General features: G+C 53.9%; 6 protein-coding genes across 6 annotated transcripts; 2 read left to right on the forward strand and 4 right to left on the reverse strand.

Annotated features, from left to right (window-relative positions):
- Nucleotides 1-3,058: 3,058 nt before the first annotated feature.
- Nucleotides 3,059-5,040, reverse strand: CkaCkLH20_05901 (tetratricopeptide; the record flags this gene model as incomplete). The annotated part of the gene is made up of 2 exons (XM_038888618.1): nt 3,059-4,819; nt 4,870-5,040. The coding sequence occupies 2 exons, from the start codon at nt 5,038-5,040 to the stop codon at nt 3,059-3,061; spliced, it is 1,932 nt and encodes a 643-aa protein (XP_038745954.1).
- Nucleotides 5,041-5,820: 780 nt separating this feature from the next.
- Nucleotides 5,821-7,893, reverse strand: CkaCkLH20_05902 (RNA exonuclease; the record flags this gene model as incomplete). The annotated part of the gene is made up of 1 exon (XM_038888619.1): nt 5,821-7,893. One exon carries the CDS (start codon nt 7,891-7,893, stop codon nt 5,821-5,823), a length of 2,073 nt encoding a protein of 690 aa, XP_038745955.1.
- A 1,176-nt stretch (nt 7,894-9,069) lies between these two features.
- Nucleotides 9,070-10,014, forward strand: CkaCkLH20_05903 (uncharacterized protein; the record flags this gene model as incomplete). The annotated part of the gene is made up of 1 exon (XM_038888620.1): nt 9,070-10,014. One exon carries the CDS (start codon nt 9,070-9,072, stop codon nt 10,012-10,014), a length of 945 nt encoding a protein of 314 aa, XP_038745956.1.
- Nucleotides 10,015-10,046: 32 nt separating this feature from the next.
- CkaCkLH20_05904 (MYND finger) lies at nt 10,047-11,820 on the reverse strand (the record flags this gene model as incomplete). The annotated part of the gene is made up of 3 exons (XM_038888621.1): nt 10,047-10,957; nt 11,015-11,204; nt 11,260-11,820. The coding sequence occupies 3 exons, from the start codon at nt 11,818-11,820 to the stop codon at nt 10,047-10,049; spliced, it is 1,662 nt and encodes a 553-aa protein (XP_038745957.1).
- A 567-nt stretch (nt 11,821-12,387) lies between these two features.
- On the forward strand, nt 12,388-13,181 carry CkaCkLH20_05905 (translation initiation factor sui1; the record flags this gene model as incomplete). The annotated part of the gene is made up of 3 exons (XM_038888622.1): nt 12,388-12,649; nt 12,731-12,798; nt 12,993-13,181. 3 exons carry the CDS (start codon nt 12,388-12,390, stop codon nt 13,179-13,181), a joined length of 519 nt encoding a protein of 172 aa, XP_038745958.1.
- A 3,046-nt stretch (nt 13,182-16,227) lies between these two features.
- Nucleotides 16,228-16,918, reverse strand: CkaCkLH20_05906 (NADH: ubiquinone oxidoreductase subunit; the record flags this gene model as incomplete). Its single annotated transcript, XM_038888623.1, has 3 exons — nt 16,228-16,366; nt 16,461-16,702; nt 16,784-16,918. 3 exons carry the CDS (start codon nt 16,916-16,918, stop codon nt 16,228-16,230), a joined length of 516 nt encoding a protein of 171 aa, XP_038745959.1.
- Nucleotides 16,919-17,118: the final 200 nt, after the last annotated feature.

Genomic DNA, 17,118 nt, shown 5'->3' on the forward strand with positions numbered 1-17,118 from the left:
ACCGACAAGGTTTGCGCGGGATATTGTCGAATCCCGAATCCAGCTGGATGTGGTCTGAAGCGCAAAGAAGCCCCCTGAAGTGAAAAATTGGGAGCAGGTTCACCAGCGGAGCGGAAGAGCGGAAGAAGGCGTGGGATGAACTCGTCTTCGGATTGGAAGCTGCCAACCGAATTTCGGTAGACTTCAGGCGGGGCGGCCAGACCCCGGCCTCGGGCCCCGCCTCCGTCGGGATGCTGACCCCGATCCACCCGCCCCATCCCGGCCGGCATCTCCGACTTACACCACACCCAGAGAGAGGTCGGGCTTCCGTCCAAGTGCTGGGGCTCACTCGTGCCATATGGTAGTTATTCCCAGTTCGACAGTCAATAAACAAATAAAAGAGGCAAACAGTTCGCCTCGGTAGCCGTCAAAAACGGACAACATTGTAAGCTTCTTCGTGCATTTTCGCTTACCATGAAATGATATCATGATCTGAAGCCACCAAGATTCACTTCGAACTTCCCTGAAGCTGATCTCTGCATCCGACCATTTCTGCAACGATGTAGTTAAGGACGGTGTGATCTCAAACTGTCTTGCCTCGGCAGTTGCTTCGGCGGGTTGAGCCGACTCCCAAGATGTGTACCGCGCAGTTGGGGTCCAGAAACGAGTATGTTCAGGGTATGTATTCTGCCAACTAATGGATCTACCAGATCTGGCCCCTAAGAGTGCATAGGTAGGTCCCCAGATTAGAATAAATCCAATGCAGTCGCTGTGAAGTATGGAAAAATCGCATATTGCCAACGAAGTCTGTCTCATGCAATGTGGCCGTGGTGTATACGACTGTACACACATTGGCTGGACGACAGCAAAATGGACGGGCACTGAAAATAAGACAACGCGACATCATGCAAGATATTGAAACTGATGGAACAGTATAGAAAATTTTGAATGGGATTGGGTCTCCATCGTAACCGGTTGAGGACTATTGTGGCTTGATGGAATTTCTGACGAGCTACGAGCGTATTAAATACACCTGACTCCAGCTTCAAACTAGCCGGGAGGCCTGCTTTAAATCTGAGTCCCGCGCCTACTTACGAGAGTGACAGACAAACTGCTATGTTTCTTCTCCTGAGTTCATCAGACCAAACCGACCTCTGACCACTTTCTCAGTGGAGCAGCGCATGCTCATCTTCCCACGACAGCAGAAGCTGAGTATCTCAAGAGGGCGTTGTGAATAAACATCCACTGACGAGGAACAGTACTGGAAGATGGAGGCTGTGCGGTCACTGGGTAACCAAAAAACCGCAAAAGGAAACTTTCTAAGTAGCTGATATCGATTGGTTTTGGCTATTTTGAATGGCATGGGAGACGCCGAGAAGAAAATCGCTTTGGAGCGCTTGGATTGCTCGGAGCAGACAAGAACAAAACGGGGTGATCAGTTCCGGCTCTGTTATTCTTAGCTCTGGTTATATAGACCGAAGACACAGTAGAAGAAAGGCCTTTGGTGTTTGGCCTTGGATATTCGCAGCCCATAGCAGGCTTGCGTATCGAGTCCATTAAGAAGCCGGCTGGGCTTAGAAATATGCGACATGGATGTTATATAATAACGCAGAGTCATCGCCTACTGTCCACAAGCATGCGAAATCGTTGTCAAAGGGATCTTCTGAGTTGTTGGGAAGCGAGTTGCGAGGCGTCCGAGTACGTTGACCAAGTACACTAAACGTTCATTAATTTTCCACCGAGACACTCAAGGTCTATGAGTGAACAGTCACTAGATCTATTGTTTGTCATTTTCAGTTTCAACAGGTAATAATACCCCAGAAATTACAGAAGATAGTCTTTACCAGACCGTCGTTCTCCATGAGCGCATTGTAACAAAACCACGTTCTCTTGGAGATAGATGTCTGGACTGGCATGATATCAAGCAAACATATGCCAGACCCAAAGCATTGTGTCTGGTTCCCGGTTTGAAAGGTCCCCGTAAACTCCCCTCCATTTATCGCCTTAATCGTCCCGGGCAACCTGACAAAAAAGGAAGCCACGTCTGCTTCCCTCCCACCCCACCCAACCCGCGCACCTTCCCGTCCTTCCTTCCCTCCCTCACCTTCCACCCCAAAAGAAAAGACCACCCGCCACGCTCAAAGGTATATGCCCCCTAAAAAAAGCAGTCCCGTCACCACAAGTTCGGCGATAATGCGAGCCGTTTGGCTCAGTCGGCAAAAGCAGGAAGGTGCCAAGCTAGGAGGCCGCATAAATACCACCCAAGTTCGAGTCTCCAGTGCCTTGTGTGTTTTTCGACAAGCTCGAGGTGGCGCGCTTGAAATACAGCGCGTTGTTCAACTTTTTTTGTCTTTTTAGTGTGTTAATCTGTGATCTTCTCTTTTGCTTCTGTGTGTTTGTTTGGTTGAAGATTCGAGCGGAATCGTGATGATGATGGTGGTGATGGGTTGGGTGTTTGATGTGGCTGGTGCCTAGAGCGTAATGACTCCTCCCCTCCCACCAGTTCGAAGACAGCTGAGTGTACAGTTGCCGCAAAGGTACAATTTCTTCGCAGGAGCCTGTTCATGAGGGATCAAATAACCGACATCTCGTCCTCATCAATGAATATTGGCGTTGTAGATGGGGAAGACTGCACTTGGTGCCATCCCAGCCAAGCTGTAGATTTGGTCAAACTCGTAACGAAAGGATCATTTTAGTAATAGTATCAGGGACTGTCAAGGGATCTCACGAAGCATGCCGCGGACTCGAGTCTGGGGATCACGGTGTAAATACGTTGGCGGCAGACGTCGGGCATTCGCAGACGACGAGGATGGCAAGAAGGCATGATTACTACTACTACCGTACAAAACTACAAGCGCTCATGTGCAAGACAGCTTTTTGAATGAGTGTACCTCCCGTCCCAGCGTACTAAGGCAGGGATCCGAACAGGCGGCTTTGAGCCTCGTAAAACGTGATTGTCATTCATGAGTACATCCAAATTCATGAGGGTGCGCTGCTTCGACGCCTACCAGGTAAGGCATCGCCGCTTGGGCGCTTGAGACTTCGCTAGTGTACAATCTCCAGGATAGAAGACGGGGCTCTAAAAGTCAAACTCGCTCCTGAAGATCTCGGGGTCGACGCCCGCGACCGTCTTCTCGGCCAGGTCCCGGCGGCCCATCTGCGTGAAGACCCTCCTCAGGGTGTCGTACAGCGTGGTGCTCCTGTTCTGCGCCGTCATGCGGTCGATCTGCTCGTCGAGGTGGGCGGTGTTGGTGCCGCCGCGAGCACCGTCGCCGCCGCCGAGGATCTCGTACGCCATGTTGCGCCCGCTCTTCTCGATGGCCTTGTGCATGTTGAGCGCGGCGAGGAAGTGGGAGGCGGCCTCGGCGTGGCAGCCGATGTTGATGCAGCTCACACCGAGGTTGTAGCGCGCGCGCACGAAGTTGGGGTGGATGCTAAGCGCCTTCTCGTACGCGGCGATGGCCTCCTCGGAGCGGCCCGAGTTGGCGAGGGTGGCGCCCAAACGGTTCCACAGCAGATGCAGCTGTTCCTGCTGGTTCGAGGTTCCGAGCTCCGATGAGTGGAGTGCCGCGGTGAAGCAATCCACAGCCTTGTCGTACTCCTCGGCGCCGTAGAAGAGGACTCCAAGTCCGACCTGAACGTCGGGGTCCATGTGCTCGCCGTCCGGGCTGAGCTGGGCAGCCTTGATGAACAGGCTAGTCACCTTGTCGTGCAGTTGTTGGCGGTCGGTGAAGCCCATCTCGGCCATGGGGTGCAGGTCCTTCGGGGCGATGATGTTCGGGTACTTTACTGACAGCCATCTCTCCAGCGTGCGGTAGGCGGTGCTATCGTATCCCTCGTTAGTGTAGGAGACAGCCAGTCCCATGAGAGCAGCCAGGTTGTTGGGGTCCTGCTTGAGTGCCTGTTCGAGGGCACGAATCGCCGCGGTTTCTTTTTCGTTTTGCGCCTGTGCCGAGCCGAGGTAGACCCAGGCCTCGGTGTGATTTGGGTTCTGTTGCACCGCAGCTTCGAAGGCGAGTGCGGCGAGAGACAGGTTACCGCCCTCGCGCATGATCCGCACACCCTCGTCGAAAGCGTTCTTCTCCTCACTGAAAAAGTTGTCCTCCTCAAAGAGGTAGTTCTCCACCACAGGGTCGCCGAGACGTCCCCAGTCGCTGTTCATACCGGTGAAATCAGGACCCCAGTCCTCGCTGTCGAACTTGTCAAATGTCGAGTCGTCGACCATGCCTCTCGCCGCTGCTGTCTCCGCTTCGATGCCCTTCCATATTGATTCGAAGTCGCCGTAACCGGTTTCTGACTGCATGGCCTTGTCCATCTCCTCCAGCTCCGGCTCAGCTGCCTTGGCCTCCTGATCCTCCTTCTCTTGCAGCTCCATCTGCGCAAACTGCTCCTCCCATTTGTTGTCATCCAACTCGACCAGCTTTCCCTTTCCCTTGGCATCTTGTTGCATCGGCTGTTGTTGCATGTGCTGTTGGTACATGGGCTGATACATGGAGGAGCCCATCATGCTGTTGTATCCCATACCCATGCTCATTCCCATGTTCATTCCCATTCTCGGTTGCTGAGACATCTGGCTGGGCATGGGGCTCGCTCGGGCCGATGAGGGCTGCTGGTTCATTTGTCTGAAGCGCGAAAATTCCTCGGGGCTAAACTGTGTTCCTGGAGGAGCGTTGAACGCCGATTCCATGGCGGCCTGGTTCTGAAAATCATTCGCCCATGTCGGGGATGTCGAGTTCGCGCGGAGGTGTACGCCTTGGGCAGGGTCTATCCGGACAGCACCATTTTGCATCGGAATCTCTGGTTGAAGGCCGGGGGCGTTGTTCAGGAAACCGTTCATCATCTGCCATATCAGTCAGTCGATGGAGGTTCGGATATGCGGGGTCCGAGTACCTCATCCTGCGGAGCGTTTGCGCCGGCACTCCGGAAGCCACCGGCGAGCGCATTCGGTCCTCTTTGCACCAGCCTGTCTCTTTGCAAGGTCTTGTCATCTTGGACGTGTTTTTGGAACTGGCTGAGGGGGTTGCCGGAGGTCGAGCATTCAGCGCCACCCATGAACGACATCTTGGCGGCGTGGTGGACAGCTGGGAGGGCGTAGGGTAGAGGAGGTATTCGTGAAGATACACCACAGGTTAATGGCTGCGAGCTAAGGAATATAGATATCGGCTGGGGGTGGCGTGTTCGAAAGCGTGCGCGTCGTGGGTGGGAATGAGAGGCGGACGGAATGAGTTGGTTGGTAATTGGGGAAGCAGCAAGCAGTCAAGTTCTCCGAAAAGATGCCGAGGCAGGCCGGCGTGGGGCTCGGCCATGGCTTTTCTCCGCAGCCGGAGGCGGGGGGACCAATCAGAATGCACTCAAGGCGGATAAGCGCAGCGGGGATACTGTGGACCCTGGCTGGAGGAACCTTGGAATTCCGATGCGGCGGCATGTGAGCTGTGCATGGATACTGGAAGAAACACTTCACTGCTGCAAGAAAGCCGACAGGGTGTTTTGCTCACTACATGCCAAAGCTTAAAGCAAGACATCGGGTATGGGGCGGAGTCTAAAAGCGCAAACATCATGTCAAAAGACCCAGGAAGTTTGGCTGCTATTTCGTGCTTCAATATGACTCTAAAAGGTCGTCTTGACCTCGAGTCCTTTGCAGCGGGGCATTCTGCTTCTATCGTCAAACTACCTTAGGGGTATCATCCACCTGTGACCAGCCATCAGCCCGCCTCAGTACAAACCCATTCCTTCGAGAGTATCCCCGGATACTATATATGCCACGCTGTCTACTCGTGAAATGCTACAAAGTCTAAGCTCTTCGCCAGCTCATGACCGATACCTTGAGGCGCTGAGGCATACTTATTTCACACCAATGAAACCAACGCTTTGCCTGGCTCTCTTGACTGCGCGTCGGAGAGCTTGCTCCTCTTCGTCTGTCCACTTGACAGACAATTGATCCCACTTCTTGCCAGGGGTGTTGTACTCCCGCTTCCACTGAGAATGCATGGCCTGGAGCCTGCTCATCTCGCGTGGGTCACCGGAGCCCGAGTACACGATGAAAGCCGTGCAAGGCGGCAGGCTGTCGTGGATCTCTTGCAGGCGCTTGGTGAGACGGGCCAAGCACTGCTCGAGAGGTGATTTGCCAAATTGCGCATCAAATTCCGTAGAATCGGGCGGACCACCATCGCTGCTGGCGTTTTCGACTCTGTTTTTGTTCCACCAACCCTGAAGCGCCTCCAGCTCTCGCATGCGACCCCATACGAAATCAACACCACCACCAGGAATTTCCAGTCCATCCGGATCTCCCTTCACGGCGCGGATAACACCATTGACGACATCTGCATCGGACTTGCAGCCAATCTTGTGCGTTGCTCCACCACCAGGTCCCTTGGACGGGTCGCCCCAATCGACTGCTGCGCTTGTCTTGCCGGTAGCTTCGCCTCCTGTGTTGCCGCCTTGCGCCTTGTATGCTGTTCCAGCCCTCGCCAGCCGACGGAACAGGTTCTCACCCTGAGAATCAGAGGCGCCCCAAAGCTTGCCCTTCTCACATTTCTGTCTGACTAGGTCAAGGCATGCACGAGCATCCTCAATTGGGTTGTGTCCGTTAGCACCACCCTTCTGGATTTCGCGATTGATGTATTTTTGGGTCAACCACTTGAGCGATGACTTGAGAGGAGGTCCTCGGGGATGAGGGTAGATGAGTGATGTGTCGACGATGAAAGGGTGAGAAAACCGAAGAGCCTTCAGATCAGACTCGAGCGAGTGTCCGATAAGGATGGTTCGCGGCGTGACAAGCTCGAGCAGCTTCTTTTGAATGTCTTGCAGAGTTGTCGTCACAGGCTTCAGCATCTCCTCTGTGATACCAGAGAAGCGGGTGACGTAGTCGATGATGGGCTTCTCGGGCTTGACCAACTCGTCCATGATTAGATCTCCAGACCAAGAGATGATACTGATGCGCGTAAGAGAGTATTCGCTCTCTCCCGTCATGCACATCTCGCAGTCCAGCGCCAAGCACTCTCGGCCAGCCGTAACACTGCCTTGCTCAATCTCAGCCTCGGGAACGTCGCCGTCCTCGAGCTTGTCGACTTTTGAGACCACCCACCCCTCCGGAATCTTGGTTTCCGCTCTTCTTTCTTCGTTCTCGATGAGAGCTGGATGAATCAGGTGGCCGGCGACTTCCAGTTCTTCGAGTGAGGCCAGAAACTCGGTGATCGGAGTTCGCTCGTTCTTCCATCCATTGGGCTCCCTCGCCGGCTTGGGTCCTTTCCTGTCGTCCTTGTTTTTCGGCATCGGCGCTGTCAAGAACGTGCCCAGGGGCGAATGAAGTTTCATGTATTTGTCGTCTCCAGGAGCCTTGACTGGCCACAGGTGAGGAAACATGTTGGCGAATCCTTGAAGCGCAGGTGGCAGTGTTTCGGCGGCGAGCTGCCGAGGATAGTAGTCGTCAGGCGTTGACTCCACCCGGTCCTGGGTGCTATCCGGGCCCGGTTTGTATTTGTCAAAGTTCACTGCCGCCTTGAACATGGCTTCCTCAAGTCCGGGTATCATCAGAACGACAATCTTTCGAAAGTTTGGCCTGTGGGAGACCGAAACCCAATTGGGCCCAGTACCGTCCGCGAAGATGTATAGGATCAGGTCGCGCAACATCGCGAGGTTGATCTTGCTGAAGATCTTGGCGCTCGGCGAGAAGGTGATGGCGGGATAGTTGTTTGAGCCTTCGCGAGGGACCTTCTTGCGCTTCTTGTTCGATCGTTCCACCTTCTGCCAACCTCCATCATCGTCGTCGTCATCCGGGGCAGATCTTTTAAGACTTCCACTGCTCTGAGTCTGCGACGAGCTCTCACGAACCTCGACCTCGCCACTCTGTGTCTGGTTGTCGGTCGCTGCGTCCATTGCCGCGTCGGTCGGTTGGGTGACGGAGTCTGAACCCATTTCGATGGCTTCTTCGGCAGCAAGTCGCGCGTCGTTGCGCTGGCGGTTTTTGCGATTTCTCCCCATAGATCCCAGGCTCCAGAGTGTATTGATGCTTGGCTGGAGGAGGAAGGCAGTGCTGCTCTTCCAAGGGATTGTGGTTGGGTTGAGTTGAGGTCGGGGAAATTTGCAACCGGGGAGGCCAAAAAATATCCATTCTGTCAATCGAGTAGCAGGATGCGATTTCCGTTATGGAACCGTTGTGGGGTGAGCCAATCACAGGCTATTTTGATAAGATAAGGAAGCAACGGTCGCCTGGGCGGGTAGGGGACCCCTGCCAATGCAGGTAGGGACCTCGACATCCTGAAGGTTGAGCTGCTTCGCATCAATCAGGCCTCACACTCGACATCACCCTTACTCCTCGGCCATCTTCCAGTACCTGGTCAGAGATTATCATTGCTATAGACCAGCATTTTTTTCTCTCCGTCGCACAAATACGACACTCATTCACGACTAGTCATTTCGGCCAATGCCTTCTGACAACAGAGCATAATGGAAACTCTCTTGTGCAAATGCGGAAGCTGCCACGCGCACCTGGCGAATTTTGTAAATCTGTGGACTCAGATCGCAAAGTCCTACTTCAGTCCGCTTCTCGAAGCTACGAATGCTTTGAACATCATCACTCAAGGGCCGATAAGGATGGGAGACACACAAACATTGGTGGCTGGATGGTACGTCAATATTTATCGTCTCTGAGATACCTTACCTCAGATGAACTTCGATGAGACTGACATTGTGATTTTATGTAGTGAGTTACAGGACATTGCTTGCGCAGAATGCAAGAAAACTGTTGGGCTTAAATGTCTAACTACTCCTGTCAACCATGTGCTTGAGGAGTAAGTCACCTACTTCTACATGATACAAGTGCTCACCATGTTCAGCTCGCAGATACTGCTTAAGCAGGCCTCTGTCTTATTTCTGGGAAATAATGGCCGTCAAGTAGACTTGGATATACGGCGAACGCTAAAGTTGCGACAGAGCGCTGGAGTACAATCTGACCCGCGCCGAGCGTTTCCAGGCGAAGCTGGCCACCGTCACAGCTCAGGCTTCAGCAACGATCAGCCGTCTCTCGATCCTGAAGACGTCGACTTTCTCGGAATGCAGGCTGAAATTAACAGGCAGAGTGAACACATCGACATGATCAACACTGCCGGAAACCAGGCAGTATCGAAGTTTGACAACTCCATCACTCGTATCGACCGCGACGTCAAGAAGCTAAACGGTACAATGGCCGAGCTGCGCCGAGTGATGGATGCCCAGAAAGCAGATCTCCTTTCCGTCAAAACAAGTATCTCAGATGTCAAACGAAACATCTCTGAAGTCCGTGGTCTCACACACCTAGAGAACGCAATGCAAACAGCAAGTGCTGCTGTGGCAGAAGTGACGAATCGAACCCAGCTTATTGAGAGCGAAAACGCTGAGCTTCAGGAAGAGCTTCAAAATACCAAGAAGCAGCTTATGACCATCTTCTCAGAGCTTGCGAGTGCAAAGAAAACCGCAAAAGATGCCGTCAGTGCGGCCAGGAAGAGTGCCAACGAAGTTACGAACCTGCGAACGGAGTTTGAACAGTTGAAGCAGAGCCTGGAACAAGACCGCTCTAGGGCATACGAGTCCAAAGGCCACTTGTTTTTGCCGAGCGAACTGGATATACTAGCAAGCAACATCACAAAGATTGGAAACAGAGCAAGCCTGGTCGAACCATTGCAAATGGAGCTTGACCTATTCAAGAGCAGAGTCCTACGTCTTGAGGCGACCATGGAACCCTCCACAAGAGAACGCGATAGACTATCGGTAATGGCGGATGGCACTCGCAGCCAGTCAGCAGTACCCGTGGAACGCCAAATCCGATCGAACAACGATGGCGATGGTCATGGGAGTTCTTCGCAGCCTCGCAGTAGGAAGAGGAAGGCCCCTTCTGACCGGTTACCAGATTGTCAGGGGAATGTTACCGCTCCCAAACTGACCAAGTCAGGTGCCATTGACAAGAGGACCATCAAAAGACAGGAGAAAAATCATCCCACCAGTCAAGACAACCCGGAAGAGATGCCGGGAATCGCTACGCCAAATTCCAAGCGTCGCTGAGGATTGTTTCTATTCAAATCCTCATGTGGGTATCACTTGGCAGACAGATCGCGGTCCATACCCAGATCTACTTCTAACACAACTTTTCCGAGCTCAGACAACGCCTTGATCGGTTCGATAAGACCGAATCTGAAGAACTCATCCATGTCCTTAGGGTCTTTCCTCCACGCAAGGATCAAGCTGTTTTCCTTCTCTCGACCGGGCAAGCTTTCGATGTCATTCAACATCTCCTTCGCCAACACCAAAACTTCCCAGTCGGCCGACGGAGCTAGATGGCTGTACATGTCAATCATTGACAAGACCATCTGGCACATAGACACCTGGTCCAGGTTTTCCAAAACTTTGACGTGCTTCGGCTCAAACTTCTTCAACGAAGCCATGTCTCTCGCGAGCTTAGTGAGCTTCCCTGGATCGGGCGCCGTGTTGGACAAAGCAATGGCAATGGAAGATAGCCCCTTCAACCTCTGGGGGTGGAATGGAGCGACGTGCTTGAACGGCTCGATCTCGTACGCCGACAGGCAAGCAACGGCGAGGGCGCATTCATGGTTCCCTCGATCCTTTCCGAAATAAAACGAAGCCTCGTCCACGACCTGCGCAAAGGGCTCTATGGCCCATTTCCCCGTTTCAACGAAGTACGACCCCGTCTTGTACGCTTTCCTAAGCCACTCGTGCTTCTCCTTTGGCTTCATGTCGCGCGGGAACACTGGCATGATCTTCTTGACGATGAGCCCCTGCATCCCTTGCGGCTCGTGGAATAAGCCGCCGCCGGGGGGATTCTTGAAGCGCTCAATGTCAGGCATGACGCTCAGTTTGTTGAGGTCGACGGTGGGGTCCTTCATGGCCATTTGGTACTCGTCAAAGTCACCCTCGCACTTGCGACACGCGCATCCAAAATGATAGAGGTCGAGCTCGCCTTGTCTCTTCCCCTTTGGTTGCGTTTGGTCTTGTATTATGAGTTAGGTGGAACGTTGGTTGTTTTGGTTGGGGAGGAGTTTCTTACCGATATACGAGATCTCAATCTCGTCTCCAGCTTGAATGAAGGCACTTGACCTGAGAACCGCAGACCGTCCACTGAACTGCACCATTGCGTTCGGCGCACAAGAGTGATTGATCATGGCTAACGTCGTGTCAAGGAACACGCCGCCAGTCTCGTAGTACTCTTCCGTACGACTGAAGGCATTCGTCTGAAGCTGCGAGACGTTAGCTCCAAGCGCCTCACCATTTCTGCGCAAGCACAACACACACCTTGCATAAAACCTGAAAAGCCTCCTCCAGCCCCTGAAACGTGACCGCCTCAACCCCAATACACCTCACGACGCCATGCGCCTGAAGCTGCAGGTCCATCTCGTCATTCTTCCTCCACTCCTCGACGTGCCCCTCCAACTCCTTGAACTTCTCCACGACCTTCGGCCTCAGCACCACCTGCGCCGCGGCGCGGATCGGCGTCGGCACCCAGTCCGGCTGGTGCGCCGGCTTCAGCTCGTGCAGCCGTTGGATGGCCTTGCACTCGACCTTGTGGATGAGGGTCCAGTTGGCCCTCTGGCACGCCGGGCCGCAGTACGCCACCGTCTTGCAGCCCGTGCAGGCGCGGAGCGGCCTCCCCGCCAGGCCCGGCGAGCCCCGTTTCCGCAAGCAGTGGTTGCAGTACTCGAGGGCGCGGTGGCCCGGCGGGAGGACGATGTCCGGGTCGTCGAAGCGGGCGATGACGTCGCCCGGGTCGAAGCGGCGCGTCGCGTGGATGGAGCGGCCACCCTTGGCGCCGCCTTTTGCGCCGCGGACTTCGAAGCCGCTGTTCACTGTCGCCATGGCGTTTTTCAGGCGAGAATTTTCATTAAAGACGTACAGAAGCTGATAGACGTTGATTGCAGAAGCTCATAGCACGCAAGTGAACCTGGAAATGTTTCTGTAATGCGCCACTTATATGTGGCTGATGTTATCTGCCAGGTCCTGGTCAGGTCAGTGGACTGCCGGGAGATCTCACACCAGTGCCTGCCTGTGGCAGGCAGATCACCGCTCTCGCACGGGCCTCCATCCCACCTTAGCCAACCCCGCCATTCACCAACAGCTCCCCCTCATCGTCGTTTGGTCCGAAGCCTCACACCGAAAAAAAAAGCTGACAAGCTTCCCCCGCCCAAACGCGCATTCAAGCTCCTCATTGACAGGAAATCGATCTGACAGAAAAAAAAACTCCACTCCAAGAAGTCCACCGAAACAAAACCAGTTCACACCGAGGAACCAACGTGAGTAAAAAAAAACCACCTTCCCAAAATCGCATCCGCAACTAAACGCCAATTTCAACCAGCTTAAACAAAATCCCACCAACAAAAAAACCCCACCACAAAACACACGCGACGCGCGACACCGCAGGCTCTGATGACTACCATCGAAAACCTCAAGACGATCGACCCCTTCGCCGATGCCGAAGAGGGCGAGGGCATCAACAACCAGAAGAAGGGCCAGGACTACATCCACATCCGCATCCAGCAGCGCAATGGCCGCAAGACCCTCACCACCATCCAGGGCCTGCCCAAGCGCTTCGACCAGAAGAAGATCCTGAAGGTCATCAAGAAGAAGTTCGCCTGCAACGGTACCATCGTCGAGGACATGGACCTCGGCGAGGTCATCCAGCTCCAGGGTGCGTCGTCGCACACATGCGCCCCCCCATATGCTTTCCCCAAAAGAAGCCATGAACAAAGCTGACTTGCGCGACAAACAGGCGACCAGCGCAAGAACATTCACGACTTCCTCATTGACAAGCAGGAGGGTCTCGAGATGGACTCCAAGGTACGCACGCGACACAATCACACATTCACCCCTCCAAGACCCCCACATTTGCAGCTTCAACCTGCCTACCTCCTTACCTACCTTACCCGTCCATAATGAACCACCACATTCCATCCCATTACCAATTCGACAACACCGCTGACGTTCTCTCTCTCTTCCCACACAGCTCGTCAAAGTCCACGGCTTCTAAACAGGCCGTTACCGCCAGGAGGCGCCGGCTCCCCCTCGCAGCCGACCGGATTCCGGCATCCCCGAGCCGATGCGAGTACCTACCGGGCATGTTCCTCTTTGCGACCTCGGGCCTCGTGAAGAAGGCCCAGGATATCGTTTGGAATGTGCGTGCGGTCCGAAAGGTCGAGTTCAGGGACACAGCAGAGTCTTAAAGGTGCTTGCGGGAGACATCTTACATTCGGCCAAAGAGCAAGACTGGATTGGCGCCGCGACGAATGGCATGGGACTTGCTGTCTTGATGAGTTTGACAGTTTACCGCTCTCGGTATTTCCCGATGCTGCCATGCTTCGACGCAGTATCAGTAGCAAAGCAGCATCAGATATGGAGATGACTATCAGTAGCGTTGGGCCGGGGAATTAAACCGTCAAAAGCTATGCAAGATATGCCGTAAATTGTGTGATATCGTGATTTTGGAAGAGCCAAAAATGACCCATCCCGGGCCATTCGAAGGACTCGTTACATTGGCACTCGGCGATTAGGCCCAACAGAATCCAATACTCAAGTTCATTTCTGTCTCTTCGCTAGTTATCCCTTATGCATTCCAATTACAAAAAACGCTGACGCATAGTAGATATTTCGCTAACGTGCTACAGGAACTTTCCTGCAACTCAGCAAGCCGTGAGCATCAGTCTCACGTCGTGCTACTTCCCAATCATCTTTTTCCATCTACGAGAAATTCTGGCAAACAGACGTTTTGCAAGGGATTTTCTTGGCTTGTCGTCTTGTTGCCCATCATTTTGCCCATCGTTTTGCCCATCGTTTTGCCCCAGTCGCAGCTGCTTACGTTTCCCATCCAGTTCAGCTGTCTTATCAGTCCCCGTGCCTTGATCAGTCTGCTGGCCCTGACTATTCTGCGTGCTCACATCCGACACATCCCTCCAAGGGCATTTTGCCTGATTCTGCTGTGTACCCTGATTATTCTGCGTGTTCTGGTCGGTCTGCTGGGGCTGCTGGTCTTGATAATTCTGCTGATGGCCCTGGTCATTCTGTGTGTTCTGGTCGGTCTGGTGGTGGTGGTGGTGGTGATGATGGTTCTGATCATTCTGATGCTGGTCCTGATCAATCTGCGTGTTATGACCGGCCTGCTGTTGCTGCTGCTGTTCGATTCGCGAGTGTACCTCTTGGTTTGCTATCTCTTCGAGGGCTAGCCCCCCTACGCTGAAGGAGTTCACAGAGGCTTGGGACCCGTTGATTGGATCTAGTCTTCCCTCACAATCGGGATCGGGACAGTCCCAATTGTCCGGTACAGGTAGCTCGTCCTCAAATATCACTGTGTTACATTGCGTACAATATAACTCTAGGCTTCCACCAGGGCCATTGATATCCGGGGCACCAGGGGGGTCGACATGCGTACGTTCGGAATCGGAACTGTGAGACCGTCTGCTTTGTGATTCAGGCTGGTTTTGTGTCGAACTTGTTGCTTCAGCTCCTCCCTCGTCAGAAGTACTTTTCGCAAGGCTGCTGTGCTGGTCTGAAGGAGCGTCAGGGAGGCCGACATGTGTATGATCTGTACTCTCAGTACTTCGAGACGGTCTGTCTTGTGATGCAGCCGGGTTCTGAGTGGAGGACGTCGCTTCGGTTCCTACTCCCAAGCCAGGAGTGCTTCCGGCAAGGCTACTTCGCTGGCCTGAAGAACCGACACGGGCGTCCGAATCACTCGAATGCGGTGCGTCGCTCGCTTGCTTTCGAGTCAGCTCCCCCCAAGACAGGTTCGACCCATCAACTGGCTTCTCCCCCTTCTCGTTGCCGTAGTCGTCCAGGAGTCGGTCGTCGTTCTCCCTTGAGGATGCATTTGAACTCAGCCGTCGGTTCGCTTCGCACATTTTGCACCTGCACGAATAGTAGTTCGGCTTCAACCGAAGCACATCGCCCTCTTGGATGGGCTCGGTAGCAACGAGTATGGCTGTCTGACGCTCGCCGCCATACAGCCTGGTCAGTTTCAAGTTGCCACTTCTGTCTGCCTCCCCGAATGACACGCGATGATTTCTTTCTGGATGTGACCAAGTCCATACTCTGTACCCCCATCGGTTCATGAACTGACATAATTTCTTGTGGTGCTCGGCAGTCATCTCGTCTGGACTGACGGGAATGTCTGCAAGGCTTGGTTCTAGTTGGGCGCAGATGTCCCGGACCGTTTCTGGGTTGTCGAGAACGTGGAAGAATCGGTTGAGATCTTCGGCCATTATTCTCTCGCGATAATACCAAAGGGGGTTGACATCCAGCACAACTTCCCCGAAAAGGTAGCGTCGTTCAGCGATGAACTTCCGCCCCTCTGTGAACGTAATCTGAGGTGAAGCATTGTTGATGGGCGCGTAACTGATATCTGAAAAAGGTACGAGAGACATTTTCGGTGGTTTCCGTTAAGGCTTCGAAAGGCGAAAGCAAACAAAAAAGAGGCGATTTATAGCAAGGAGTAGTGCTGGAGCGAGCAATGACTCTGCGGTGCCCAAGAAACTGATGGTTGATGATGACGAGACGATGACTGATGGTGATAATGCAAAGAAGCAGACAGTTGCAGAAGAGAAGACGGGGGAAACGGGGGCAGTGTTCAAGGCAGCGAGTGACACAGGTCGGACACCATAGTTGGCGGACAATGCCGTTGCAGGATCAGGTAGTGACTGGGATAAAAGTAAGGAGCGATCATTGCCCTCAGAGCAGTAGGTTGCGTCTTTGGAAAGAGCTAAGCAGTTGTTGCTTGTGGTAAAGGTGTTCGGAAGGATGTCTCCTTCTACGTAATGCTGATTCTACGGAAAGGTGGTAGACACATTAGAAGACGACGGTCGTCTCTTGCTTGTTCTGGTAATGAGGCCGCCTTTCGGCATGATTTGGTCTTGCCCTATTTGAAGGTGCATCAATACCTACATAGGTTTTCTTAAGAGAACATTCCCTCAAACTGCCCGTGCAATGGCGATGTAGCTCGAGTAGATACCCCAAGGAAAGGGGTACACGAGCAGCTGCCAACCAGCGGCGCTTCATCTCAACATGAAGGGCTTCAGGTACTTCATGGCACCAACGACTCGCGTCTATGAGCCTTCAGACGTCTTCGTTTAGAGAGCATCAGAAAGAGCTCATATGGGAGACAAGTCGGTACGTACCATCCGAGCATCTGGTGAGTCGTCAACGTAACAAATGAACTGAAAGCCTTGATTCAACCTCGAGTCGATCTATGTAACGGTATCATACACCACCAACAACCCTTTACTCCTGCTTCTTCGCAAGCAGCTGGGCTTTCCGCTCCTCCTCGTCAAGGTGCAGCTTCCTGTAGTGGGCAACGACGTGGTCCAGGTTGGTCTGGGAGCCGGCAACAACGTTGCGGGCGGCGTGGTTCGACATGGCCCTGCGCAGACAATTTGTTAGCCCATTGCTTCTTTCTAGCGACACGAACTAGGGCCGACTGTCGGGTATATCGTCGATGGGTAGGGACGGCTCACTCGGGGAATCGGAGGTCGACATCGCGGTTGGCCGGGGTGGAGAAGAAGAGCAACCTGTCGAAACCGGCCTGCTCGATGGCCTTGGTGTGCAAGTGGCTCCTCTCCGCCCACGTCTCCTGCCAGTGCCAGGCCTCGTGGATCTTCTTGGTGAGGTACGGTGCCTCACCGTCCTCGCCGGGCTGGGTGATCTTGTAGACGAAGTATGACGCGGGGATGATGGCGACGGTCGCCCAGAAGAAGTTCTACAGCAGCAGACACAACAGTCAGCTTATTGAATCGAGAGTGTGACGGCAATTGAGGCGGCAGAGGCCGTCAAAACGTACGCCGATGGGCTCCTGGACGTCGTGGGCGTGGTGGTGGCCGTGGTCACCTCCGGAGGCGTAGGATCTCGATTGGCGCAGGCCAGTCAGCCGCGACTGGCGCGCGATGCAGGCACCCCGCGTTCGAATGGCCTGCATCGTGAATGACGTTACCGGTCGGTCGGTCGGTCGATGTCAATTGACGAGGGGGGTTCGGAATTGAGGTCGTTGGCTTTGAGGAGGGAGCTTTCCGGGTGTGGAGGTTATCCAAGGCTCGGTAGCCGGAGGGAGCGTCACTTTTCGCGGTTTAGCGCGCTCGGCGGCTGGGGCGTTTGTTTTGGCCAATCACAGCTTGCCGA

This window comes from Colletotrichum karsti, assembly GCF_011947395.1.
Source record: "Colletotrichum karsti strain CkLH20 chromosome Unknown Scaffold17, whole genome shotgun sequence".
NCBI lineage: Eukaryota > Fungi > Ascomycota > Sordariomycetes > Glomerellales > Glomerellaceae > Colletotrichum > Colletotrichum karsti.